Source organism: Phoenix dactylifera, chromosome 2 (genome assembly GCF_009389715.1).
Source record: "Phoenix dactylifera cultivar Barhee BC4 chromosome 2, palm_55x_up_171113_PBpolish2nd_filt_p, whole genome shotgun sequence".
Classification (NCBI taxonomy): Eukaryota; Viridiplantae; Streptophyta; class Magnoliopsida; order Arecales; family Arecaceae; genus Phoenix; species Phoenix dactylifera.
This window is the reverse complement of record NC_052393.1, coordinates 23,269,480-23,285,809: the sequence shown is the minus strand read 5'-3', so window position 1 is coordinate 23,285,809 and position 16,330 is coordinate 23,269,480. Positions and strand designations below refer to the sequence as shown.

The following is a 16,330-nucleotide window of genomic DNA, read 5'->3' as shown; positions in this document are numbered from 1 at the left end:
TTGCCAAATATATCATCATGACCATGCAAGTGATGAAACTTCTCTCAAATCACATCTCTTCTGACCTTGTAAAAGATTGCAGTCAGTCAGTTAAAGTTGTTAGATAACAATAGCTTCTGGTCCCAAACTGAGTATGAGATTGACCATGTCCCTGGAGCTATCACATAATTATCTCCAATTTGAAGATATTTATTAATTACTCAACAATTTTTTGTCAGTTGAATGGTTTGGCAGATCTTTCACCTGAATGATAAAATAAGTGGCAAATCATTCAATGATACCTCCCATTATTCATGGCTTATTCATGAAAAGTATATAATGATTGTTGTTATTTGTTTATGTTATGTTTGTTTCTTTCATACTACGATAATTTTCCAAGAATTTGACATGGATATCTTTTTTTTTTTTTTGAGCTATGACATAGTTATCAATATTATTTTCATCCTTTCTTAAAGTTTAGCTGGGTTCTTTAGAAATATAATTATACATACCTCTCCTTGTAGGAAATGCGAGACATGTTCGACTCCTAGGATTCACATGAGTGCTGGATTAGCACAAATATCTGTTGGGTCTGCTGCTGGTGCTCAGTATGTTGTCTCCTATCTGAAGCATTTCTAGGTTATATAGCTATTCTCAAATCTTTCACAAAATCTAAGGAAACGTATGAAACAAGAATAATATTACTGATGATGATACAAACAAGAAATCACCAAATTAAAAATAAAACATAAAAAAAATGATGGAATCATTAATGTCTTCTTATTCTTTTTTTTTTTTTTTTTATGGAAGCTGTTCAGAAGCATCAATCAGAATTCCTAAAATCCGAGTTTCTGCTACATATAAATACAAATGTATCCTAAGAAATGGGTATTCTATTCTTTCTATTATCCCTTCTCATTCCTTTTTCTTCCTCTTGTGCAACAAACACTGAAGATTAGGATACAAGCGGCAGGTTACTGTCTGTATAGAAAGAAATAAGCTATAGGAGGAATCTTGGAAGGCTTACTTTTTGTTCACATCTTTTGACATCCTGTTGCACTTGCTTCCTGGGTTCTCCAAAGGTGAAGCTCTTGTGGAAGGAGGGTTCCTTGCAGCTCCCTATGGTCGAATCATATGATGGGCAGAGGAAGTAGGCTATGGAATACCACTCCATCTTCCCATTGGTCATTACGTTGTTCTCCATGCTTTTGAAAATGTCATTGCCAAGGTACACCGTACCGGCCCTAGCCGGGCGGTACAGGACGTACCATACCATACCGGTTCGGTACCAGTACCCGATATGGGTGGCGAACCGATACTCGGTATGTCAAACAAACCCTATACTGTATTGTACTGACAATGTGCTAATGTGGCACCGGTGCGGGGTCTAGTACCGAGACGTCGAATGTTGGTCATTGCTCCATGCCTACATTAATCACCAAATTAGACAATAAGTCAACTTCTAATAAAATAAAGCTAGGAATAAAAGAACTAAATGTTTGTGACTTGGTTCCCCCCTCTTAGTGGAAGCTTAATACACATAGCTATCCTTTGATGTGATATATATGGCAAGTCTTTTGTTTGAAACAATGATGCTAGGCATGGATTCGCTAAGGGTGTTTGCAGGAGAATGAATCAATTGGTTGCACTATTAGCTATGGTAATGCAGCTTGAGTCGGCTCATAATTCATATGGAGAAGGTAAGGTTAGATAATCATGCTTTAATCATGTTCACAAAAGACTAACAACTGGATCTTATGGTGCCTATATATATTAAATCTTTAAAAGTGCAAATGGTGATGTTGTGAGGCTATGATAACCTGAAAGAGGTCTCCAATGTTGACAATGAGTGCATCTGGATTTGGTCTGAGGGCGACCCAGTCAGAATCCTTCATCAATTGCAGTCTGCCAACCTGATCTTGATAGAGGATGGTGAGGAAGTTGCTGTCATTGTGAGGCATCAAACCAAAGGCTTTTGGCGAGAAGGGACATGGGGGTTTATCGATTCAGGCGAAGGTAGCATGTGCTCTTGTTGCAGTTCTCTGGAAGTCCATGTCTGTTTTACCCCAAATTCTGGGCTAGCACACCAGCTAGTGCATGAGCAAGCTCCGACATTGTAGCAGCAAGCTTCTCAATGACCTCCCTGGTAGTAAGCAAGTATACCAGTTTTAATATCGCTACTAGTTTAAAAAGAACTTGAGGGTGGGAAAAAGTAAAATGTTTAAAGTTCCAATAACAACCTTAGAAAAATGACTTGAAGGGGTTCTATGATCTGTTTTTGATTGATAATAAAGTACTTTAGAGAACTAAGTTCTCCATAGCAACATTTCTCGCCTGAAATCTTTGCAAGAGGAACATGAAAGGCTTCTGACCATGAAAACTGTTTCACAGAAATGGCTGTTGGAGCTCCCCATCTATAAGAGTCATTCAGTAGCCTGGAGCTGACCATTTTCTCAAAAGGCAGCCTGAACAGCTTCATTTGCTCCTTCAGGCTATGGCTTCTTCACAACTCCAAATTGAAATAAAAAGACAAGAATGCTTGGAAAGAGAACTCCTCTTTATTTGCTAGGATTAGGACTATCTTTTGAGATAATTTGTAGGCCCGATATTCACACTTAAAAGTAGATGGTAGAGCTGAGCATGCCTTTTTTGACAATTGCTGCTATACTAATTTAAAGATTACATTTGAAAAGGTTCCTTTTGACTGGTTAAATACCTGAATAAAATCATACCATCATTCAAAGTGACATGTTACCGTACTTGTGGTGGACTAAGATGCTATGTGTATGTACTTGCATTATATTGAGAATAGTAAAACAATCAGTTTGCTATAACTGTGTTGCCAGTATGCCTAAAGTGAATAAAACATTCATAATTTTTCAATAAACTATCTATCATTCTTCTAATCGCTTTTGAATCTTTAATTTTTTAGATTGTTATTTATATATGAATTCATGTCAAAGACTGGTTTCCTCATGTTATCTGAAAACTGTTTGTTCAGTTTTATTGTATCAAATTACACTACTTCTTAATCAGTCTCGTGTGCATAATTCTTAAGTAATTCTTGCAATTTTATATGAAAATTCACTAAAGGTCAGGTATGGCTGACCAATTAAGATTGTATGTGCATGTACTTGTATCGAGAATCTAACATGTAATTTCCTTTGGCTGTGTTGGCAAAGTGTGGCCTAAGGTGATTAGAACTTGCAAAGATTCCCTCTAAACCCATCATCTATTATTTTTTATCATGGCTTTTGACATCTTGAAGTATTAGTTTGCTATTTATATCTGAGTCAATAGCAAAGACCAGTTAAAGGCCTACATGCCCATTTAGTTTAACAACTCTACCTGCAACTCTGTGAGATTATATTACATTTGTTAGCCTTAGTCCAAATCAGTAAGCCATAATTAACTGTTCATACTTTTTGTTAAATGAAGAAAAACATTATAGTTATACATTCACCGTAGCTAAACCTTTTTGCAGAAAATGCTCCTTGTCAAAGTTTAAACATCTTTGAGATTATTTAATCTATATCCCACTAGACTAAACTTTTATCATTTGAAAAGCTGGACTCTATGGAGCCTATCTGTCTATTTTGTGTGCGAAGACTCATCCTCTCAGATAGCATAAATCCAAGAGTTTTATACACTTCCTCTCAAAATAATGTGAACCAATATTTGAGTCATTTTTATATGAATGCTGAGGGAAATTAATTGTTTTCCTTTCATAGTCTCGGCAGAAAGAATATATATATATATATATATATATATATATATATATATATATATATATATTAATTTCAATCTAATTTTCAGTTTCTTCACTAAACACATTCTAAATATGTTTCATTCAGGTCACAGTTAATTGAGGAGCAGGCCATACAATCAATAAAGCATCCATGAAATCTTTTAGATGCCCCTACCCTAAATTTCTTCTTGTTCTATCTGAAGGTATAGCAGTCAAAGCCAATGCCTGGCTAGAAGAGAGAACTCCCATACTGCTGATTGCTTGGAATATGGATCACTGACTGGTGATCTAATATAATCGCCATTCCAACTCAGATCGTCAAAGTCTGATGATCAGTACCCTGTAACCTTGTCTAACAGAACTCATTAGCCCTCTCACAAGTACTCCAGTTCCAAAGGCTGCATTATAAGATGTTCTAGGATGCTATAAAACTATGGATGATCTTCTTTCCTAGGACGTATGGTTATTGGATTCTCTCACACGTAGGCCCACCATATTTGTAGCCTTGAAATGTTTCCTGTAAATCCAATTAGAGCAATTTATCATTCCTGAAGATATAAAGATCAACAAATTCACCATTATCTCAACTTCACTCGATTATCACCTCCTTCATTGATTGGCGAGTTCCAAATTCAAAATGTTCATGACAAATATAAGGCCTGTGATTAGATAAATGTAGTTCTTTAGTTAAAAATCTTATCAAGTGAGAATAAAGCAAATTGAAGTCTGTCTCCAATGTATAGGCCCAATGACTGCTTTTTTTGAACTAATGAACACTTGGAAAGCTTGTCTCCTACGCATACAATTGCTTGGATTCTGAAATCACAGCTCTCAGGCTGGGGCTATTAGAGTGCTATCTAAATGTACAATTGATTGTGATCATGAGGTAAAATGCATAACTAGTAAATGTCTTGTTGTTGTCTACAGATCACTCTCTGCAATCTGACTCCCTCTTCATGAGCTGCCAGCATAGTTATTGCTCCCATTCAATATGCTAATCTAAAATATGAGCGAACAAAAGATTTATTGATCACTCCAAAAAATCTTACATATGGCCATCTATTCTTGCTCATCTATTCTACTATATAATGCTAATTTTGGAGTTTGCATGCATGAAGAACTCGCATTTTCAGCATCTCAACTTTTGCTAGCTGTGACGGTTCTACTTTTTCTCAACTATATCGCATATCTATGTATAGAATCCTTTCCCAACATGAATTCATTTCAGTACTTACCAATGATTCTGCTGTTTACATTCCACCATTTATGTTTTTCAGGTCACACGCATTGAACATGCCATACTCTAGTATTCATAAATTATGGCCTTTGCACTTCATGGACATACTATACTCATGTCCTCTATACAGCCTTTTTATATCTTTTTAGATTTGTTTACACTTGGATGGACTGGAATAAGGAATGCTTGATTTTTTCCCCCTAATTCAAACCTCATACTTGAAAAGATCTCACAAGTCCTAAAACAATAACAGTTGGTTGAGTGCCTGTTGTTTTTATCTTGTTGGGGGGGGTGGGGGTGGAGGTGTTGCAATCACTCTTTTCAAATGGATCTAAGCTTACTACCCTTAGGAGAAAACAAAGGGCTCACAGATCTTAAAATGATAGAATTGAGATATGTTGAGAACTTAACTTCTCCCACATGAATAGTAGTTTAAAAGGATGCAAAATCTGGTAGGGTTTTCCTGATTTTTCTTAAGAAAGCATTTCATGATCTTTGTAGGATTTTGATGATTTAGCGGACCATTTCAGCATTTCACTTCTCTTTTGTCTAAAAACAAATGAATGGGACTTGTGTATTATTTTATTTTATTTTATTTTACTCTTTTTGCTCTCTCTTACCTCATTTCTGGAGTGATTTATGGGTTAAATCTCTAATGTTGATACAAGGTACCTAGAATTGATATTGCTCTTGGTCCAATTTTGATGGGGCTTCAATTCATGTGGATACAAGGTCTATCTAGACTTGGCAAGCCATACCGGATCTTGTTCATTCATAGTTTGAATGGAAAGTGTATTGAGGCAGCTCTTTGGACTACATGTGGGCTTTTAAATTTAGCATTAAATATGTAAAGCTGGCTAGCAAGCCCCATCTTTTGTTTTCCCCCCTCCTTAATATTTTGCTTGCACCTTTTCCTTATGTATTATATAAGACCTTGCTATTGTTTACTTTTTTTTTTGGAAATTCAAATTTTAGTGGACAAGTAGTTTTTGGCTGATTAAATGAGGTCCGTTGTGATCATGATCTCCGTGGGAGTTGCTTGATTGTGTTAGGGATGGTTATACTTTGAGAGCTTGTTTACTAGAAACATTGCATGAGAACATGCAACAGTAATCCTACATCTTTATCCTAGGCCAGACTTTCTGTTGTACTTCTTTTATTTGATTTATTTATGATGGTTTGGTTTTAATCTATCACTCATAATTTTATTAACAATACTCTAGTGTACTCCAAAAATTCTGCTAGAACATTTAATATATGCAAAATTTTGACAAATATTTATAACACAAGGCCTCCCTAGTGCAAGGAGAGTCCATCCCAAAGTTTGATGTCTTTGTACCGAACTTTGTACTAGTACCACACTAGCATTGTGTCAGTATATTATGGTACGGAATCTTTTCAGCATATCGAGTATCGGTACGCCTTCCGTACCAAGTACCGATATCGAACTGGAACGATACGGTATGCTCCTTACCATCTGATTCAGGTCGGTACAGTAAACCATGGTCCATCCTTTATATACCATTCTCGGATTATCTTAAAGAGAACTATAAATTGGAAGCAAATAATAGTTTCTGACTTGTATTATCCTGATTAGAATGGAGTATGCAAATAAGTTATATGATCCTAATCATATATGCTAAATTATGCTTCCATTATCAATAGCTATTATCAGTATGCCAATATATATGGTTGTCTTAAGGTAAAGAATGTTGTTTCCACCTTATTAATGTAACCAACTTGTAATATTAATAGAGTTGCTATCATTCTCGAAGTTTATTATAATTAGACTTATATATACGTCCTATACATACCATTGTATACAAGCAATTCATATATAATTCATTTAAAAAGATTTCATCTTCTCCTTCTTCTATTATTTTTTTTTCCTTAACATGATATTAGAGCCACCACCAGATTATCCTCGTCCACCTAATAAGGTAGGCTGGCTTCGTCGTGCTTTATATGGTCTTAAGCAAGCTTCTTGTGCCTAGTTTGAAAAATTCAGTTTTTTTACTTTATATGGACGATATAATTATAACCGGAGATGATCTCATCTTAATCAAGCATTTGAGATGAAAGACTGAAGAGTATTATGTTACTTCTTGGGTCATGAGGTTACATCTAGCTCTGATGGGCATTATTTATTATAGGCCAAATATGCATTTGATCTCATTTTTAGAGCTGGATTGACATATAGAAAGATTATTTCTACACTTCTTGATACTCATGCTAAATTAACATCCACTGATGGAAGTCCTCTTTGTGATGCTACTCGTTATAGATAGTTAGTTGGTGGTCTTTTATATTTCATAGTTACTCGTCCTGACATAGCTTATGCCATTCATAGCGTCAGTCCTTTTATGATAGTTCCTCGATGCACTCATTATGCTATTGATTTGCACATTCTACGCTATGTCAAGGGTACTTTGTTTTATGGCTTGCATTTTACTACCAATTCCTCGTTGCACCTAAGTGCTTATACTTATGCTGATCGAGCTAGTGTTCGTACCGATAAATGCTCTACTACAAGTTATTGTTTCCTTCAGGCGACTCTCGTATCTCTTGGAGTAGTAAGAAGCAGAGCACTGAAACTGAATACAGGTTATATTGATGCTGATCAAGTTGGTGTTCCTACTAATAAATGCTCCATTACAAGTTATCGTTTCCTTCGGGTGACTCTCCTATCTCTTAGTGTAGTAAGAAGCAGATTTTTTTTGTCTCCAGGTCCAGCACTGAAATTGAATACTTGTCTATTGCTGATGCTACTGATAAACTTCTCTAGCTTAGATGGTTACTAGAGGATATGGAAGTTACTCATCATCATGCTATCAATCTTTATTGTGATAATGAAAGTACTATTCAGATTACTTATAATTATATCTTACATGAGCATACTAAATATATTGAAATTGATTCTCACTTTGTTTATTAACACATTCCTTGTAGTACTGTACAACTTCGTCTATTTCTTCTACTAACCAGATTGCAGGTATCTTCACTAATGTCTATCCACTTGGATGTTTCAAGACTTAGTTTCGAAACTTAAGCTGGCTACCACCATACCATCTTGAATTTAAGGGGGGCATTAATGTAACCAACTTGTAATATTTATAGAGTAGTTATAATACTCAAAGTTTGTTATTGGTCGGCTTATATATATATACCCCATACATATTATTATAAATAAGCAATTCATATACAATTTAATTGCAAAGATTTCATCTTCTCTTTCTTCCATTGTGTATTTTTTTCTTTTCCTTTAACACTCCTCAAACATCAACTCTTTAAAAAAGTTCAATTTTTAATGATTATGGAGATCCATTGATAATTACATGAGGTGATGATGTGGTACTGTTTAGGAATAAAAGCACCATTGGCCTTTTAATAAGTGGTTGGACAAAGCATTGTAACTATTTTTTGGGTTATTATTTACATTACAATCACGATGAACATAATAATACATCTTGGAGCATAATTAGAAATGTTCTTTTAGATTTTTCCTTTGAAACGATCTATAGCTACGCATTTCTTTGTTTGATTGGGATTAGAAACAAAAAGAGTGCACTTTCATCTCTGATAGTCTTTTGCCCATAAGGATTATTCATTCTTTTTCTCATTTTCATCTTCATTTGAGTCATTGAGAATGTCTTTTTCCATCAGGATTCAACAAAATATCATGAGAATGAACAAAATAACACGAACTCTGAAGTTGATTAAACGGTTATTAGAACTGTGGTAAGCAATACAAGAATCAAAAACAAAGTCCATATTTCTCACCCGGCTACTTTATAAGCTGAAAAAAGTTATATTTTGATAGGAAACTGTGTAGAATAAGAAAGGGAATATAGTATATTGCTATGGCACATGAACAAAGCATGGTAAACAAGGAAACATACATGACTATGGGTTGTGATTTGTGAATAATCAAAAGCAACATCGATGGCCATTTGTCCTCCTATCAGTCCTTCACTGATTCTGCAAAATATGCAGAACAAGTTGTTGCTAGATGCCTGCATATAATTCGTACAGAAACCATAACAAAATGGAATGCAAATCATATTCTCTAACACAAAATTCTTCTCTGAAATCTTTTCTGGTATCTCAGTCATTGCTCTTGATATCCATTTAGACATCTTCTTCTTTTCCTACTTCAATCTTTATCAATGACTTTCTGTTCATCATCCATTGTCTTGTCCCTTTCAATCAGCAACATTCCAAATTTTGTTTCAATCAAGTTGGAGGAATCCAACTATCTTATGTGGCGATTAATCGAGTTTATTCTTATTAGCACCGACTAGATGGGCTATGTTAATGGGCCAATTAAAATACCTCCAAAAACACTTCAGCCTTCAAATCTATCTGAATCGAAGGAAAAAAAATATCCAGAAGCATCGCATGGAGAAGAAATCATCAATTTATGAAAAGCGGCAGCAATGCAAAATTGATGGAAAGTCTTTCTTCTCAACTACTTAGTCTCAAGATTGTGAAAGAAGCTTGTGACACTCTTGGAGAACTTTTCAAACAACAATCAATGATTAGGAAGCCTCTTCTCCCGGAACAGCCGCAAAAAGTCAGCAAGGGCTCTTTATCTGCTATCGACTATACAACAGATCAAATACCCATCAAACTCTCTTGCTGCCATTGAAGAAAAAGTGTCAGATTTTCATCTTGTGACTATGAATGGATTAGGATCAGATGATGAACACTTTGTTACTGTCATTGAAAACTGGGCAAATTCACCCACATTAATGAGCTTGATGCTCCATTACTTACATATAGGCAATGGCTCAATCAGTATCCATCTTCAGTTTGGTCATTCCATGATCTAGCTGACCGCTCTACACTATAATTCTAACTCAAATCAAGCTCAAAAGAGGTCGAAATAGTGACAAAAACAATATCATAATATACTATGTGATGAGCAATGATCATTCAAATCAGTAAAATAGCATGGGTTATCAAGGTGACTGAAGTCGATCTTCCCCAACTTGGACTCCATCATCCAACAATCAGATGAACAACTAGTGATCTAACACTAATGTGGCAAACAATATTTCTAGTGGAAGTCAAAATCAGTAGTCTGTTCATTGTCTGATCTTTAAAAGGAATGGAGACTCCACAGACAAGATTATTTTAGATATAGTCAAAGTCCCAACAATTTACAGCCAGCATTTGTAGGCATGCAACTCAGTCCTCAACATGTCTCTTATATATATATAGTTAACAACCACCAGACAATCAATCAATGGGTAACTAACTCTGGAGCCACCTGCCACATGACTTTAGGTTCTAGCTTTGCTGCAACAGTCTCAAATTTATACAAGAACGGATCGGGTCTCTATGGGCAGTGTTAAGGGCATGTATACCTCTCATATTGGTTGAATAAAATTGCATACTCCAAGGTCTGATTTAAATTTATTCAATGTGCTGGTTGAGCCACAACTCAAATAGAATTTATTATCAATTTCCCAACTCACATTCGAGAATAATTTTTCTGTTGAATTTTTTTCTTTGGGGACTTTGTAGTAAGGAATTACAGATCAAGGCATCGCTTCTGAAGGGACCAATTGATGAAGATCGGTGCACTCTTCCAATGCAACAAGACATTAGTAAGTGCAAAGAAGATCCACGTAGGAGGCGAAGCACCAGGTGAATCGAAAACATTTTTCTTTAAAGCACAATGAGGCATTAGATTACTCTGAGTTTTTTGATGTTAATAAAGTTTGTGAATCTTGTCAACTTAGAGTATGAAACTTCCTTTGAATGTTTCTATGAGACAATCTCTCTCTCCATTATATTTAGTTCATCGTGATGTGTGGGTGACAGCACCTATACCTTCATTTGGAGGCTTCAAACGTTATGTCCTATTTGTTGATGATTTTGTAGATTTGCATGGAATTATCCAGTGGATTAATTCCAAAATAGATACCTTATCATGTTTTTGACATTTCAAGACATGGCTGAAATATATTACAGGGTAGTCCTTTCCAAGATCTCCTCTTGGCTCTGGCGTTTCATCCCTGAATATAGTTCTCTAGAGGAGATGTAATCTGGATGTGCCTGGCTGCCATCATAAAAGAGAGAACAGAGCCCGTCGTTGCATCGGGGGATTTAAATATCCAACAAGTACTAGATTTGCGATGCTTCAAGCAGTTGTTTAGCATGCTTTGTAGACTGACTGGTTATGGGTGGGAGTCTGTTGCTTTTGGGGTTTTGGATGGCCATCTTTAATCATGGGTCTGTGGATGCCTTCTCAGTGGCTGATTCGTTGATTGTGTTAGTGAGTTTACACTGCCAAGCAGAATGGCAACCACCTTTGTTTTCGGCAAAAAAAAGAGGAAAAAATGAATACAGGCTATTCAGGCTACTTCATTCTCTTAGTTGAGTCTGAGGTCATAATGAGCAAGAATTTGATCAGTTATTTTGAGATAAAAATTATGCCAAGCTCTACTTATTGGCCAGGTATTGGCAGTTGTTAATCCCATTTTTTTAAAATTTATTTTGAACTAGCTGTTTTCACTTCCACCAACTTGTTTAACAAGTCCCAGAGTACATACACATTAAAACCATTTGAAACCAAGGAAAACCAAATACTGGGTTTTGATCCAACATTAGCCAAACCAAGGAATCAAGAGAAACAAGAAAACCTTTAGGGAGCACTCAACGGCCCCTGTTATGGTTACAGTAGGGGCAGATGAATTAAGCTTACATCCAGCTTATGTTTGTCACTTCCATGGAGCTGGCTTTGGCTTTGGCTTTGCCCTCAGCTTTTCCAGAACCATCCTGAAGAAAGAGAGAGCCTAGATTCACAGAAACAAGCCTGTGAAGTAGCAACCCAGATGAAGGAAAAGAGAGAAGGATGATAGCTTCAGGGTTTTCGGACTCCACGTAACGAGCAGAAGGATGATCGCCCTTGGCTGACATTGACAAGAAGAAAACAGAGGAGTCAGAGTCCTACTAGGAAGACTGGATGCTGGCATTCCATCGCAACCGTCAAATGCTACAACTAGCCGGTTTCTCCGGCGGGCCGTTGTACCTTTACGCGTATCTTACCGAGTCTCCAGCGGTCATCCCAGTTCTCCGAGTCAGAATCGAAGTCCTCCTTTTCCTTCTTATAGAGAGAGAGAGAGAGTGCCGAGAGCAGCGAAGCAATAATCCTTCTCTCCCTGGGCTCAAGACCAACAATCCTTGGCTTCTTGAAAGGTAAAGAATTCTACTCCTCTCATCGTCTCCTTCTCCACTTTATGATTCTTGTCTCTTTAATTTACCAGGCTCTCTTTCTTGAGCGTAGTTTCTGATCTCCAGAAACCCTACGTGTTGAGAAGATGGGTAAGAGGAAGACAAGGCCAAAGGTAGTTCCCAAGAAGCCCCAGCCTAAGCTGGACGTGAGCTTCACCTGCCCTTTCTGCAACCATGACAAGAGCATCGACTGCTCCATGTAAGTGACCTGTCTTGCAGCTCTCCTCATTCTTGGGTTCAGTTTAAATTAATATTGCGGAGGAACTTGGTATCCATATTGAAACTAGAAGAAGCTGATGGGTTTTCTTCGTCGCTCAGGGACATGAAACTGAAGACTGGGGAGGCCTACTGCAGGGCCTGCAAAGCAATCTATATCACCTCCATCAACCGTAAGTTAATCCTGATCACTTTTTCTTCATTCGTTCATTGATCTCAACTACATGTATTGATCTGCATGTAATTCTAACATTATTTAATTTCTTGTCTTGGTTTGATTGGCAGATTTAACAGAGCCCATCGATATGTATGTTCTCATGGCACAATTCTTTTCCAATGATTCTATTGTCAATATATTCTTGAAGTTTTACTAATTTTTGCAGTGGTTTTGTGAATCTTGGCATGACAGATATAGTGAATGGCTCGATGAATGCGAACGGGTCAACGGCAGTGAAGATAACTCGAGAAAGAGGCCTCGCAGTGCTTAACTTCACAAGATTTCTATGTTGTCTCTGATGGAGCATTTGTCAATTATTGAACCAACCTCGTCTTCTTTTGGTTGATAAGCATGCAATTTTTTGATATTTTCTTTATATTTGTCAGCAACTGGTAGAAGTGTTCGAGATGTTCAATTTGGAATACAAAGTGGAAAAAATGGGAATAATTTAACTCAAAAGAAACTCAATGTTGTTGCTGTTTGGAGTCTGCATAAATGTGACTGTGGAAGTAGGAAAGTATGCAGAATTAATATCATTTATATTTCATTTTCTTTGGGGCGGGGGGATGATGATTTTAACAGCATCCAAGAAGTTTATCTGGGATCCACTGTTCTGATCAACTATATTTGCTAAAACTCACAGTGAGATTGAGAGCTTATGCAGTATCACTGTTGAATACTTCATTGTCAGCAACCATGGGTTAGTCTAAATGAGTCCGATAACTTGGTAATCAGTTCATCTGTGGAAGGGATTTGAAAGCACAGGGTTTGAATCAGGACAATTTCCAACACGTTTTGTTGTAATTTTGTAAATCGAGTCACCTTCGCCACGAATTTTGAATCCAGCTGAAATACATCACCTATCCAACCAGAGCTTGGTGCTCTACAGATTCTCTTGTGTTGGTTTAAAACCACGGATGCTGTAAAACCAATATAGATGTTCTATGTTTGCTTACTTAGGCATCTAATCTAATGGCTTACTTAGAAATTGAGCTGGTTCTTTGATTAAGCTTCCTCATGAGCTATGCCACACTTTATTTCAGCTGTCTTAGTCGGTCGCGGATTTTGGCGGATTATTGAACCTCATGAGCTAGGAACTGCTCAAGATTCTGCTATGTTTTAAATTTTCTAGTTATTTATAGCAACCAAATGGAATGGGCTGCTCCAGTATAAAATATACCATTGGTGCTAGTAACTGCACATGAATCAGTAAGTGATTTGTATTTTCAGAACTAGCACCACAAGAAAGATATGGGCGATGACTGCCTAGTCTTCCAGCTCGTGTTTGAAAGTATTTCAAGTGTATGAAATATATCCTTGGTTGCCTCAGTGCATGCAAATGGGCAGAGGTTCTGATTTCAGACGTAGAAAGTAGTACTTTCACCATATCTTTTTCTTTAAGACACATTATCATTTTTGTTAAGGATATAAACTTTGAATTGATCGCTGGTCTAGCTTTTAACCTCTTGAAAAACTACATAGCGTTTACTAGGACGTAAACTAGACAATGCCTGCAGATAAAATCAGCTTAAGAACTGAGCTATCCATCACTTACCTTAGACTGCCATTTGTAGAAGGCAGATTTTTTTTAAAAAAAACGAAGATTGGTGTCTCATCGAAAAAGTTGATAAGAAAACGTGTGCTTGGAAAGGAAGGACGACTGAAATTGTTAAACTCTGTAATCTCGGCACTACCTACTTATTTACAGAACGATTTATTATTATCGTGGAGCTTTTTACGATAGAATGGAATAAAAGAGGTCGCAGATCATTGCTTATGGACTGAAGGAAGGTTTGTAAATCAAAGGATGAAAGGGGTCAAGGGATCAAAGATATTACTAATATCAAATTGGGATGGCCCTATCTCTAAGGAGAAGATGTTTTAAAGGAAGTAGCATGCTATTATCCCATAAATATGTAGCTAAAGCCTTTTGGAAGAAGATCTCTTTCATCTGCAGAGGAATGTGCAAAACATTACCACAACTTTGGAACATATTGTGATTTGAGATAGAAAACGCTAAAACCACCAGATTTTGGGAAGATGCATGGCTCAGCAACACTTTATTAGCAACTAATGGACCCAATATCCATATGGCAGCGCGGAAGACACAAGTCACAAAAAAAATGCATGCCTAGAAATTCAATCTTAGTAAAATTAGATATTTAGTGGCATGCCAAGAAATTCAACCATACTAAAATTCAGTTTTTAATAGTAGGAAAAAAGGTAAAAAATTGCGTGCCCATATAAAAAATGGATAGGAGAGAGAAAAATCAACTTCACTCTGAAATTCAAAAAAATAAAAGAAAAATCTTCAAAAATATGCACATTACGCAGATATCATTCTTGTAAAATATTTTTTCATAAAAAAAAAAACAAGCCCATTTAACATACAGAGTTGGCAACTGTAGATGAGGTGATGGCAACCAATTGTTGGCAAGGGGTTAGTCACAGTGAGGGAGCAGGAATAAGAGGATGAGAGAGAGCATGAGATCGAAATGAGCTTGTTTGACTTTTTTTAATTATTTTATTTAGTGGACATGTGATAGGTTACCGTTGCTTTAATCTATATCTGAGCTGGTAGATCAGATCTAGGGATTAATTTCTCCTCACTACATTCCCCGATCCTCTTCTCTTTATCATCTTCCTTATCCACTTCTCGGATCCTCTTCCTCCTCTTCATCATATTCTTAATGAATTACATATAGTTTCTCCCCTATAAGGACTTGGAAGGACCACTTATGCTTGGTGAGAAGCTAAAGTGCCGCCATGGATTGCTTTTACTTAAGGATGGAAGATGACGAAGAAACCTTTTGGATTGAGGAGCTTAAAGAAAGCATCTCGGTCATCTTTTTGTGACAGGGACTTCATCTTGCTTCAAAAGTGCAGGCAGATGGATGCCATGCTCCATATACTATTCAGATACCATGCTTTAGATCAGGTGATTGGGGGAAGTGGATGGTCCCAGGGAGAGCCTATTAGGCATGAAGGCATATTTGGAGCATTGAAGAATCTTTTATTTGTAAGGGGACAATGCCACCTTTTATCATCACCTTCACTGAATTTGATCAAATGCGATTAGGATTTGGCTTTGGGATCTGTTGGGGGTTTTGATTTCTTCCATTGATCCCCAATTCTTTGATCCGAGGAGGAAAGAGATAGAACAAGAATTATGAGGAGATGAAAGTTAGAAGTAGTCCTCTCTCTCAATCGGTCGCAATTGCTCCAAGCCCTCCTTGCCCTAGCATTTCTCTATGCTGCTGTCGTCTTCTTCTATAAGTTTTCCTTCCTCTCCCATCAGATTGCCACCTTCGTTGCCGATGGTTAGTGTAGGTTCATTGATGGTGGTGATATTATGATGTATAGGGTCTGGTCCATTGACCAGCTTATAAGCGCGCACAAATTTTAGCTTGGGATCGAAGGAGGAAAAATTTTTGAATCTCACATGGCTCGTACATGAGACGGAAAAAGTAGACTCTAGAAAGGAGTTTGTCTCATTCCCTGAAGGCATCCTACTCCTAAACCCCGATCAACTACCGGCAAAACCCCTCAAATCTCTCTTGATTTTTCATTTAGCGTGCATGGCGAACCACCATTGATTCGCCATCGGAACGAGATAATCCACCCCCAACCCCTCTTCTATACCTATCTTCGAGTTTCTCAATCGTTGTTGACGGCTCCATTAGTTCGATTA

General features: G+C 37.0%; 1 protein-coding gene and 1 pseudogene across 3 annotated transcripts; one reads left to right on the top strand and one right to left on the bottom strand.

Annotated features, from left to right (window-relative positions):
• Positions 1 to 979: 979 nt before the first annotated feature.
• Positions 980 to 11,891, bottom strand: LOC120110000 (annotated as a pseudogene).
• Positions 11,615 to 13,129, top strand: LOC120104441 (transcription elongation factor 1 homolog). 3 transcript variants are annotated; one of them, XM_039115639.1, is made up of 5 exons: positions 11,615 to 12,170; positions 12,273 to 12,405; positions 12,525 to 12,595; positions 12,708 to 12,729; positions 12,832 to 13,129. In XM_039115639.1, the coding sequence occupies exons 2-5, from the start codon at positions 12,293 to 12,295 to the stop codon at positions 12,908 to 12,910; spliced, it is 285 nt and encodes a 94-aa protein (XP_038971567.1). In that variant the 5' UTR covers positions 11,615 to 12,170; positions 12,273 to 12,292; the 3' UTR covers positions 12,911 to 13,129. The 3 variants fall into 3 exon arrangements, with proteins under 3 accessions (XP_038971567.1, XP_038971564.1, XP_038971562.1); XM_039115636.1 differs by having other exon boundaries at positions 12,239 to 12,405; positions 12,832 to 13,128; XM_039115634.1 differs by having other exon boundaries at positions 12,259 to 12,405; positions 12,832 to 13,127.
• The last annotated feature ends 3,201 nt before the right edge of the window (positions 13,130 to 16,330 follow it).